Source organism: Myodes glareolus, chromosome 5 (assembly GCF_982192425.1).
Source record: "Myodes glareolus chromosome 5, mMyoGla1.1, whole genome shotgun sequence".
NCBI classification, from domain to species: Eukaryota; Metazoa; Chordata; class Mammalia; order Rodentia; family Cricetidae; genus Myodes; species Myodes glareolus.
The window spans coordinates 71,677,697-71,690,263 of NC_142030.1; the positions used below are offsets into that span (position 1 = coordinate 71,677,697).

The 12,567-nt window shown below is 43.2% G+C and overlaps 1 protein-coding gene across 3 annotated transcripts in view; it reads left to right on the plus strand.

The window, feature by feature from the left end:
• Rgl1 (ral guanine nucleotide dissociation stimulator like 1) overlaps positions 1–12,567 on the plus strand; it is a 255,495-nt gene that overhangs the window by 184,057 nt on the left and 58,871 nt on the right. For all 3 annotated transcript variants that reach the window (XM_048431067.3, XM_085688121.2, XM_048431068.3), the window contains one exon: positions 808–1,016. In XM_048431067.3, the coding sequence (XP_048287024.2) occupies positions 808–1,016 (209 nt within the window). The remainder of the gene's footprint in view (positions 1–807; positions 1,017–12,567) is intronic.

Genomic DNA, 12,567 nt, shown 5'->3' on the forward strand with positions numbered 1-12,567 from the left:
CTTTTCTGGGCTAGCTCTTTCTCATCAGCTCATATTCTTTTGTGTTTGCAAGTTTCCCAAGAGCAGGACTGTGCACCCACCACCCTTTGCATTGCTCCTGGGAGAAACTGCGCAGAGCAGCTGTTCCTCCCCAGTGCTGGTGCTATGAAAATAGAATGTACATTGCCGTCTGGACTGAGACCGTTAGATCTGGTGAGGTCTCCATAGGGGGCTGTTGGAAAGAGACCTGCACATTGCTGATTTTTCAAACTGTGGTCATGATGTCAACTGACTCACACAAACCCTATGCACATATATGTATATATGTGTGTATATATATATGTAAATGTAAATGTAAATGTGTGTATATGCACACATATAATTTTGAAGCATTCAACTTTCCAAAACCATTTTGTGTTGACTCTTCTAGCTTACCATGGCCGACACTGTCTTTACAAATGAGTTTGATGACTTTAACAGTACCAAGAGGTCTTGATAGTTGACGTTTGCTAGACTCTGTCCAGGTGATAGAAAACTTCTGCTAAAGTATCACCAGCACTCTTGCTGTCCCTAGAGATGGAGGAGAAGTCACTGTATAGCTGTGAAGTAATCTCTTTCTTCAGGGAGAAAGGGAAGCTACCTCCACACACTTGCCTCCAAAGCTACCATCCTGCCACACGGTGTTCACAGGACAGCACATTGCTTTATGGGGCATTCAGAGAAGTTGTATGAGAGTATACCAAAACACCGACTCTAACTATTACAATGTTTTCAGTTTGGCATCAGGGAATCATGGCATCTAATGCAAATAATGGATTTGTCTTATAGGTTGAAGGGGACCAGCTGCCTCCAGGCCACACGGTCAGTCAATATGAGACCTGTAAGATCAGGACCATCAAGGCTGGCACGCTGGAGAAGCTCGTGGAGAACCTGCTGACGGCTTTCGGGGACAATGACTTTACTTATATCAGCATCTTCCTGTCGACGTACAGAGGCTTCGCCTCAACCAAGGAGGTGCTGGAGCGGCTGCTGGACAGGTAGGGTGAGGGGCGGGTGCTGAACCCAGGGAGCCGAGGGGCTCGGCATCAAGGGCATTTGGAAAGCTGGGAGGGAGGCGGGAGGAAAGATTAGCTAAAAAGGCCAACCTTTGAAATGAGGGCATGCAGAGAGTCAATTAGATGGTCTGTTTCCAGGGTAAAGAAATCTCAGTCAAAAAATTTATAAAGGCTGGATATGGTGGTACATGCTTCTAATCGTGGTACTTGGGAAGCCGAGCCAGCCTGGGCCATGTGGGAAGGCTTTGTCTCAGAATCAAAAGAAAAAAACAAAGAAAAACCAAACAATATCTGAAACCTATAAAAAGAATTTAATAGAAGGGTTAAAAGTAGGTGTTATAAACATAGAGTCAACTATTTATACATTTTAATTTTTGTTGCTATCCCCTAATTTCAAATTTAATATGGGTTAACTTTTATAATCTCTGTACAGCACTCAACCAGCTAGTAATCTCCTTGTGAGTGTGCTTATCCATGTGATGTACGGTGCTCCGTCCTAGGTCCGGAGGAAGCAGACTGTCCGCAGTCACCATGTATTGGCTGTTTTATGGACATGAGTATGAGTGATGTCCATGTCCCATGTTGTTAAGGAGCGTGTGTGCCTGAGCAATGTACACTGTAACTCACATATGGACAAATCTTATTGTTTCCCCCTTACTTTTGTCTTACTTAGAGTAAAACTTAGACATTTTACAAATATATCGTTACGTTGACTTGATCCCGGGACATAGAAAACTGTCAGCTAAACAATTATTTGAGAATCATGAGACTTCTCATTCAGATCCTTGTAGTCTGGGGTTTCCTGCCTAAGGAAGGAAGTGGGAGCCAGTGCTTTTGTAAGGCTTGTTATATATGTGGGTTTGTATATGTATAGATATATGTGTATATGTATTTAATTTTAAGGTGTATGCAATCATGTTGAAAATATTAAAAACTTCCTATACTATGGAAAGTATGAAAAGAAATATTAAAGTTTTCTCAAATTGCATTTTTCTCAAGTAATGCTTGTTAGGTTTTAAAATATATTTATACAAAGAAAAACATTAAAGAAGCCACTATCTAAATAGGCAAATAATGCATTATTGACAATTAAAAATAGAAGTAATCCATATATAGGATGAAAGTTCACACAATTTAGAAAATTGTAAAAGCAAAAAATGCAATTTCCTTTTCTCTTGGTTTCCTAGGCCCATTGCACCTTTCTGTATTCTTCCCAAAGTTTCTAGGCGTGTGTGTGTGTGTGTGTATGTGTGTGTGTATATGTGTGTGTGTGTGTGTATGTGTGTGTCTGTGTGTATACATCCTCAATATACAGTATGCCATACATATTGTCTTATAGGCTTATTTATTTGTTAGAAGTGTTTATTGAGTACATTTTAAGAGGGCACCAGGCTGGGTGGTAGCTATAGCACTTCCTGCCTGTATAGATTTATAGCACATAAATAATAGAAACTGAATCAAGCAGAATACACAATGTTTCTTACAATTTTCATTTTTACATATTTATGCATTTTGGAAATATTTTTGTTTGTTCAGTGAATCAGCATATATAAAAGACTTATAGTGGCTAGCATATTGAAAGTTCAAGAAATGCAAGTTATTATTTCAAATTAAGCACATACAGGTGGATTTTCTAGCTTCTTTTTTGATGACTTTCTGGTTCTTACTGGGTTGAGAATTTCATGAACAGAAGTAAGTACTTTCTAGTTTTTAATTTTTTTTATCTGTGAACACAATACCTCAAGGAATGTCCTTATACACATGTGTATTTTCTGGATGTTTTTGAGACGCCTATAGGATAATCTCGTAGAAGACAGACTAATGCACCAGAATGTAGAGGTTTAGAAGCCTGCCAGACTGACCTTCTGAGGGTTGCACCAGCCATTCTGCTCTTCCTCCAAGCATCCCCACAGGCCACCTGCTCCCTAGCTGGTGATGGTCTGTCTCTTCAGCTGAGCTATCTTTACTATGGTGTAATCACTGAAGAATGGTTTGGGGTGCCTGCTTCTTGTGGTTTACAAGTAGAGTTTGCTAGTTCAAAGGACACTTTCTGAACATTTTGTTGTGTGTGAACTCTTTTCCTATCCTGTACTCTTTCCCTTCGAACCATTTTAACCTAATTATTAATCATTTAATTATAATTTTTTGTATATTAAATGAATTAGATTTTTGCTTATAATTGTGTTGTAAATATTTTTCCTAATTTGTTCTTTGATTTTAAAGTTTGTTTATTAAGTACTGGTATATTACTATTTTATGTAATATTTCTGTCTATCTTCAGAAAGACTTTGAATAAACAACTTTCTATCCCAGCTTAGGGTTATTGGCAAGGAAGAGTAAGTTTGTCCTCAAAGTATTTGCTAGCTTTATGTCACTCTGACACATACCTAACACAATCAACTTATGAAGGGAAAAGTTTGGCTTTGGCTCAGAGGTTTCAGTGTGCGGTCACTTGACCCTGCTGCTTTTAGTTCAGTCGCAAGTCAGTGTATCATGGTGGGAGTCCTGAGTGGAGCGAAGTTGCTCACCTTGGATACAGATGATAGAGAAGGAAGGTTAAGGTTTTACCATCCCTTCTTGAAGGGGACTAAAGACTGCCAAGTAGGCACCGCCATGTGAAGGTTCCACCATCAAGCCGGGCGGTGGTGTCACACACCTTTAATCCCAGCACTCGGGAGGCAGATACAGGAGGGTCTCAGTGAGTTCGAGGCCAGCCTGGTGTACAAAGTGAGTTCCAGGACAGGCAGGACTATACTGAGAAACCCTGTCTTAAACAAACAAACAAACAAACAAAAGGCTCTACCATCTTCCAAGGAACCCCACCCTGGGAATCAGGCTTTTGATACATAGACATTTGTGGGCACAAGATCAACATTGGGTCAGTGTTCACATGTATGTTCACATTCAGGGACACCCATGAAGCATATATTCTTTATGGTATACTGATCTGGTCATGGTGTCACGTGCTACAGTATAAGGAGTTGTGTCATTTTCTGTATGACAGTACTTGACAAAATATTAATCCTGGAATAACATAGGAGTTTGGTGAGTCATTTCAACCGAGTTTCTTATATAATAGTTCATATCTGTAAATAGAAGTTGGAGAATTACATGAATTTTCTCTTTTCAATACTCATAGCTGTAAAGGATGAGCCTGGTAATTGTTAGCAGGCAGTATGCGGAAATGAAAGTCTCTTACAAGTTCACTTTGAAATCGGCGACCTCTTCTCCATAGGAGGTGACTTCTCTGCTAATAGCTCACAGATGTCCACAGTGCGTAAAGGCATGCATGTAAGCTCCAGCTGTCCAGCTTAAAGACTGGACACATACACCAGGAATTAGAGTGTTTAGTCTATGACTTTTATTTGATGACTTTTTAAATGTCTTTTCTTTGTTCTATGGATAGACAAATTGGGATATCTAACTGGATAACAATGATCAAATAGTAGATCCAATAGGAGTCCAGGTTGTGCTGAATTCAAACTATCAGTTGAAGTATAGCTAAATGAAGAATTAAGATTTAGTCTGTACCATGTGCGTAGGCTTAAGGTTGGCTTTGAGCGTGATCTCATAGTTCAGTCGTTGCTTGTTTCTGAAATGAGGGGATTAAGTGCTGGATACCTGTGTAATGTAATACTCGGAGAGCTCTCTGCAAGACAGCGCATAGAGGGACTCGGATGTACGCGGTTTAGTTTCCGCCCTGAGGGGCTTCAGAGATGAAGTCCTGTGAAGCTGCTGGCACTTACGCCCTGGGGCCCCTCACTTGGCAGGAATCTCTCCATGATTCTGTATTCTTAATTTTGTACTCCTTTTCCTTGGGAGGAACCCTCAAATTACAAAGGCCAGTTCCATCAGTTTTAAATCCACCCTTCAGGACTTAATATTTTCCTGCAAAAGATAAGGCTGCCGCACATGGACTGAGGAAACCATCGTTCAGAGCGCTATAAACAGAGTTCTAATATGTGCTGGTACAGGAGTTCAGAGAAATAAATCCCATTTATTTTGCTTTCTCTGCAGAAATTTAACCTTGTCTGTGTGGGTGCCAACCTCAACAGGAATATTTCTTCCTGACTCTATTTCTTACTCACACTGAAATCTCATGGCCATGTTTCAAGTCTCCACGGAAATCCAACTGTAGATTCTGTGAAATGCTACGCTCCTCAATTGGCTGTTAGGATTTTTAATGCCTGTAATGAAGAGGAAGCAATTTATTGTACAAACTCACCTATTCTGAAGATAATTGTTTGAAATTCCATTTTCTTACCAGTCAGTTGGTGGACTCATTTGTGAGCCTCAGGTAGAATTTTTAAGGTATTTCTTGTGCTGTGTGCCATGGGTCGGGAAGGAACACTGAAAGCTGATTGCAGTAAGCGCTAATCCGGTAATCACCAGACAAGAACAGATTCGTGTCGCATTGTTTCTTTCCCACCAGAGCATGGCTTATTTGGAGTCAAGCTTTGATTTCTCTGAAGACTTCATTTGTGGCTTTTCATGTAGGGAACTGTTTATTTTCTAGGATTTCTTTCTAATCTTTTCATGGTTCTATTTTTTCTTTTCTAATATGAGTCTGTGTAATTGATAAATAGACAGTGGTTTGAAGCTAATTTCATGTTTACATTATCCTCTATTGGGGTGGTGGATGCCTCACAGGGGCTCCTGTTTGCTGTGCCTCTTGCCATGGCCCAGACTTAACTCAGGGCTCTCTTTGCTTCCTTTTAAACCAAGCGGAAGTTACTTAATTGGGGGCTGACTGTGTTGGGACTTTGAGATTTTATTTTCTCTACACAAAGCAGTCTGAATTCCCCACTCCCCTGTTTAAAGAAGCAGGGGACTGGACACCACAGAAAATGCCTAATCTCAAACGTTGGCAGAGGCCTGCTTCAGCGAGCAATCTTCGGGGAGAGTTGGGACCGTCCTACAGAGGTGTGGACTCTGCCGCTTTCTCAGACAGTCCCACCTTCTCTGATAACTAAGTAGTAAGATGGCAACATCGTGTGGAACAGGGAGAGCCAGGTCTCCAGAAAGCCTGGCCAAGCCCGTTTTCAGCCCTCAGGCCAGCGTGGAAGGCGGCACATTCTCCTGTACAGCAGGTGAAGTCCCTCAGAGGAGACCTCTCGGGAAATGTAAAGCTTGAAGCCTGTGCTTTAGGTGATAATTTTGTTTATGTCCCTAAGACAAGGCTGTTTAGTAGGTCTTTGAATGCATTTCTTCCCGTATCTGCTTGTCATGTGTTTTCACAGACTTTATCTCATGCCATTTATTTATCGTAACCCTGTGTTTACAAACGGGAAAGCAGTGGCTCAGAAACAGTCCATCAGCAAGCAGCAGAAGAGGAATTAAAAGCTACCCCTGTGTGATTCTCTCATGCTAACTCACAAAGAAGGGGTGACTGGGGAACCCTTCTTAGTCATCGTCCTCACCACTTCCTCAATTCATTTTCCTTGGAAAGAACATTTCCTGACGATGCCCCCTTCATAAACTTGGTTGGCCAACTCCAGAGTTATCCACTAGTGTTTAAGATGAGGTACCTTCTTTACATGGTACCGTGTGAACAATGGTGGCAGAGCTTGCTACGATTCCCACCGTCTTAAAGGTGTAATGTGTGCTGGTAGAGAGTAACACTCACCAATATACAGCAAGAGGTATATAATTAAAACTGCTGTGACCCTCATGCCTAGAAGTCCAGCACTTGGGAGGCTGAGGTAGGAGGATCACTGTGAGTTTGAGCCTGGCCTGGGATACAGACTGGGACCCCAACTCAACACCCTCCCACCAAGATGTTTTAAATTTACTTTGGAGGGTTTCTCCTTAGGCCAAGAATACTTCTTTTTTCAGAGTTTTGGGATGTTTTATGGAAAAAGCGGTCTCTCTTTCTTTCGGTCATGAGATTTGTGTGTTAGGCATATGCACAATGGTTGGGTGGGGCATAGGAGTAAAATAACTCGGATTGATCTCCAGTTTACACTCTCGTACTTTTAAGTGTCCCTCAGAGTCTGTGTGGGAGGCTTAGATGTACTGTGTTGCTATGGGGGGGGGGGGGTGTGCTGAGAGCTGCAGAACGTTTACAAGGTCAGCCGTAGTGAGAGGTCTCCAGAGCATTTGGAATATGCTCTCAAAGAGGACAAGGACCTCCCTTCCTCTTTCACTTCCAGCTCTGAAGTAAGCAGGATTGCTTGGCCGTGTTTCCCATTGTGATGAGCTGCCCTGCTCAAGCAGGTGAAAACAACAGGACTAAACCAGCATGGACCAAAATTGAACCAAAGTAACCTTGTTCTCCTTGTAAATTGATTAGCTCGGGTATGTGTTACAGTGAGAGAAAGCTGACTGACTAAAACACACTCCTCCTTAGTCATCTGACATCAGTGTAAGGTAACACGCTGGCTGTAGGGTCCTCCTTCCGGTTCCTTAGCCATGCAGCGGTAATGTAAATAGCACAGTGCTTGTAGGGTTCTTCTGAGTTTTAACGTGGTGGTACAGGTAAAATTTTTACTCTGCAACTGGGACACGACTGTGTTTTCCTATCTTTGTGGCATTTGTGATGATCTGAAATTCCCACGTTTATTTTGCCCATTCTTGGACTGCCACCCCTACTATACCTCAGAGAGGAATAATGCTTCCTGGGGGAGTTCAGGAGCACTGCCCGACTAAGAGAAGGTATCCATGTCTATTGGAGTGTTCTGGAAGGTGTAGGGGTGAATGCCACTCAGATTGTGTTCATATCAGTGTGGGGGGGTATAACCTGCCTGTGGAATGGAGCATTCCATCAAGACGGCAAGGACGAATATGTGTCTTCAGTTTAAAAAATAAAAGATCCCTTTGGCAGCTATAAACTGGTAGTAGTAAATTTTGTAAAAGGCATACCATACAAATCCATCCAGTTCTCAAACTCTTCCTTTATGGATAAGCATGTTTGAAATAAATGCCGTATGTTCCAAATGACTTTCTGTTAAACCTCAGTTAAAAATAATTAAGTTTTTATTTAGTTATAAAGTTAAACTATGCACTTTACAAACAGTCTGAGATTCGTGCTGGTGTGTGGCGTCCAGAGATGGCAGGCGATTGCTTTGCTGTCTGTTCCTTCAGGAGGAACCTTTACCGTTTTTCCAGACCAAGGGAAAGAGACTGTCCTGGGGAGAGTTGTAGGAAGCAGGTACTGGTGAGGCTCAGATTTAATCTTCTTATCTCACACTGATGAGTTTTCTGTCCTTCTGCCTGTCTTAGGAGTGCTAGCGTTCAATGCCATTGGCTTCGGTAACTCTCCCCGGAGCTCCCACAGAACCAGGCGTGAAGAACTAGACAGAGGTACTGAAGAGCCATTTTCCTCTGATTCAGGAAGATGTTGAAATTTAATGGCCTATTGGCTTCTCTGTGCTTGTCCCATTGACTTAGTCAAAAACTTTCAGGAAATCTCAACATTGCTTTCTTTCTTTTCCAACTCAAAATGCAGTCATTTTGATGAGGAGGACAGTTTCTTAGTAAATGAAGGCTTTCTTTCTTTCTTTCTTTCTTTCTTTCTTTCTTTCTTTCTTCCTTCCTTCCTTCCTTCCTTCCTTCCTTTTGTTCTTTCTTTCCTTCCCTCCTCCTCCTCCTCCTCTTCCTCCTCCTCCTCCTCCTTCTTCTTCTTTTTCTTCTTCTTCTTCCTTCCTTTCTCCTCCTCATCTTCCTCCTCTTCCTCCTCCTCCTCCTCCTTCTTACTAGATAAGTTTAAGTATCTAGGTCTGGATTTTGATGGCTCCATGGGCAAAGTTAAAACATTCTGATATGCTTTGGTTTAAAGAGAGGAAAGAAAGGTTGGTAAGAAACAAGTTGAATTGAGGTTGAGTTTCTGTCCTGTGACTATGAGAAGGAACGATGAGATTATTGGGTAGTATAAATGAAGAGGACCTTGAGAAACTGTGGGTAGCAAAATGTCTGTAGCATAAAAAATGAATATTAAAAAATTTGCAGGTACAGCTTTTATGAAGGGTTTATTTTCTTGCTGTTTCATGTTTTCTCGGATGGAAAAGAACGATTTAACTCATGGAACAACAGAAGATAAACCTTTGTAATAACTTGCACATCCTTCTATGACAGGCAGAGAGATAGAGGAAGGAGGCCGTGAGCCCTTAGGAGGGCGTCTAAGCTGATTCTTTCTTAGAGCACGTAAAAAGGAAGAGGGTCCAGCTGACAGCTTGCTTTTCAGCTTCCTGAGACTCAGGTTGGCCTTCAGACCAGCGTTAACCATTGGACAGTCAGGTGATGAGAGCTACTGGATTGGTGGCAGTTTGTTGTAGTGGCAATAACTAAGAAACAAGGACATCTTAGGGAGATTGTCTCATAGAACCTCTTGCTCCTGGCCTCCAGGACGCCAAGGAGTGGGTGTCTACCCCTTGCCGCATGTTTGGTCATCTATGGTCCCCTTGCTCAGGAAGCACCGCCAGCAGAGAAGCACTCTTGTCGTTTTCTTCCTGTGACCATGCCAGTTGCTTTGGGTTAACCAGGAAACTTTAATCCAGTACCATTTAGAGTTACCTCCAACCTTAATAACACAAGGAAAATTGGAAATAAGTTTTCTCCACGGCTGCTTTGGTTGTCTTTGGTAACTCGGCTGATTTTTTTTTTTCCATGTGTATCTGTCTTCTGCTCGGCTGAACCATGGGAATTGTCGGTGGGAGATGCAGAGACAGCAGAACCCTGCTTTATGGGATGGCTGTGACGTTCTCTAAGATAGACACTGAAGGGGCGCTGCCAAAGCTTTGCCTCAGATTGTAGCCAGGCTTGTTTTCTCTTTCTTCAGTAGCCTTTGTAAGACCTGAGGGCTAAGAATGTTTCCTTTAGACTGGGCTGGGCCTTTCTGCTCTCCTTTCCTACTTAGCAAATGGGGCATGTGGTATGCATGCAGTATGCAGTTGCTTTTTAAAAAATCTGAAATATTGAATTACTCTGAAGGAGTCTTTTAAAAGTGTGTATATATTTGGAAATTAGAAGACTGATAAGAACTTGAAAGACAATGTGGATATTTAGAGTGCTCACTAGAAAGCTTTAAATTTAACTCTTAATCTAAAGCAGCAGTTTTGACCATTTTCTAGCAGTTGATAGGAGAGTTGATCACAAGTCCAGCCACCGAAAACAGCAGCAATGGCCACCCCCACCTATAACCTTAGTGCTCTCGGAGTACAGAGACAAGAGGATTGCTGGGACTGGCTGCCAGCCCAGCTCCAGGTTCAGTAAGGAACCCTGTCTCAAGGGAGTAAGGCAGGCAGTGGTAGAGAATGCCACTCCTCTTCTCTGGCCCCTGCATACATGCATGAGTGTATGCACCTACACACATATCAGTGCATACATTATACACATCCACCTCACTCACACTTACACACACACACACCACACACACACACACCCCGCGTCACATACAAGTCTACTTGCTAATGCTGGAATCTTTCTTTAGAAAAAGTGCCAATAATGATCTAATACATGTAATTTAGGGGATTCTTGGACTTTTGTAAGTTACTCAAGGATCCTGGCTTCTGTTTCTCCAAGCAGAGGGTACCTAGAATACGTCCCTGCCTTTTGTCTGTGACTTATACCTTCCCTTTCACTAAGCAGCTTCACAGTGGGAATCGGACTTTTCCAAGCCAGACTAGGTGACCATGACCCAGGTCTTTGCCAGACCTGGGAGGTGGGAGTACCTTCCATGAAAGGCATTATTCGCACTGCTTCAGAACAGCCCTGTCTGGTCTGTGGGATGCAGGGAAAGCCTTCCCTGACTGCACTTGGTGTTCCAGACAGCTGCTGCATGCATGGTGTTCTCCTGAGTCAAGATTGGCTTCGGGACCTTTTTCGTATGCTTGACTTGAGTTCTCATGGGTCAGTGAAAGGATGCCCAAGTGTTCCGAAGCTGGGATTCATCCAGACTCCCAGAGGTCCTTGAGTCAGCAGCTTCCTGTGTGGTCTCCCTTCCTTCACTTCCTCCTTTTTGTCTTCCCGGTTCCCATCAAGTACCCCTTCCTTTCTCTGCGCTCCCCAGACTTTCTCTTTGCACAGCAGGAGAAGGTAAACTAGTTCTTGATTGTGTTCAGTGTCTTCTCTGCCAGGCCCAGGGCTACAGTAGAAAACAAGGGAGAAGAGACAACCCACTATTGCCATGACATGCTAGCCCATCCTGGCCTGTGTGTTCACACCAGGCCTTGCCGCCTGTCTGCTCTGCTCTTCGCTCTCTCACCCCTCAGTGTTCCTTAAAAAAAACACCCTCTGGCCTCTGTGCCCAGGCCTTTGCACCCGCCCTTTCCTGAGATGCCTGTGGCTCACTCCTTCTCTGGAGGGATTTACTTAATTGTCATGTCTCCCACTGAAATATCAATTTCTGACCTTCCGTGGTGCCTAGACACCATCGCCGGCTTCTCCACTGTTTTACTCTGAGCATGTATGACTAATTACTTCATAGTTCTCTATATCCCATCAGTACAGTGTGAGCTTCATGGAAATAGATTTGGGTTGTTGCTTCTTCATCTTTCTTTTTTTCTGGTGCGTGTGTGTGTGTGTGTGTGTGTGTGTGTGTGTGTGTGTACATGTGTGTTGATATGTGTTGGGTGTGTATATGTGTGGCATATGGGCAAGTGTGTGTGTATGGCACGCAGAGCCAGGAGGAGGATGTTAGGCATCCTGCTCTATCCACTTTATTCTTTTGAGGATTCTCTTATCCTCTTGAGTGTCCCTCACTGGACCTGGAGATAGCCCCCTTCATCAACTGTACTATCTCCATCCTCCACAGGAGTTTTGTGTGCAGCCATGCCCAGCATTTTACATGGCTACTAGGGATTTGAACTGAGATCACCATGATCATTTAGGAGGTACTTATACCCACTAAGCCATTTCCGTAGCCCCTGATGCTTAATTCTTAATGTCTAGAATAGTAAGTACCTGGACATAGTCCTTGATAAGCAAACCTCATCCGGTGATGACTGAGTCAAACAGTGAGTTCATGAATCAATGAACAGTGTCCTGACATCATAAAATGAACAAGTAGACAGGTCCTTACAGCTTGCCTGAGAGGCCGGCAGCTTAGCGTGGGCCCACGGCCTACCTGTCAAGGTTCAAATCCCTGCCTCACTTACCAGTGGTACTGTCCAGGGTTATTATGTAAACTTTCTGGGCCACACTTTACCCTCTGTGAAATTGGAAGACTGATGCCACCCGGTAGGAGATATGGGAATTGAAGGAAACAGTCCACAAAGAGCAGTTGGCATAGCTCCTGGCATACATAGCAAGTTACCTGCTATGACCAGTGGCTCATTTGCCAGCATCAAGTAGGGCTCACAACGTTCTTCAGGATGACCCCATCCTGGCAGCTTCTGTTGAGATATTCCTGGGTGTTTCAATGAATCCCTCTACAGAGACACAGTGCCTGTGGATATCTTGGGAGTTCTTTGAACTACCAATGCCCTGGGCACCCCTCACTTTAGATACGTTAGATACTTCTTCTGCTCAGTTGGGTGTGTGCAGAGATGGTGTTTTTGTTTCCCAGCCTCCCAAACCTGAATAATCACGCAGAAAC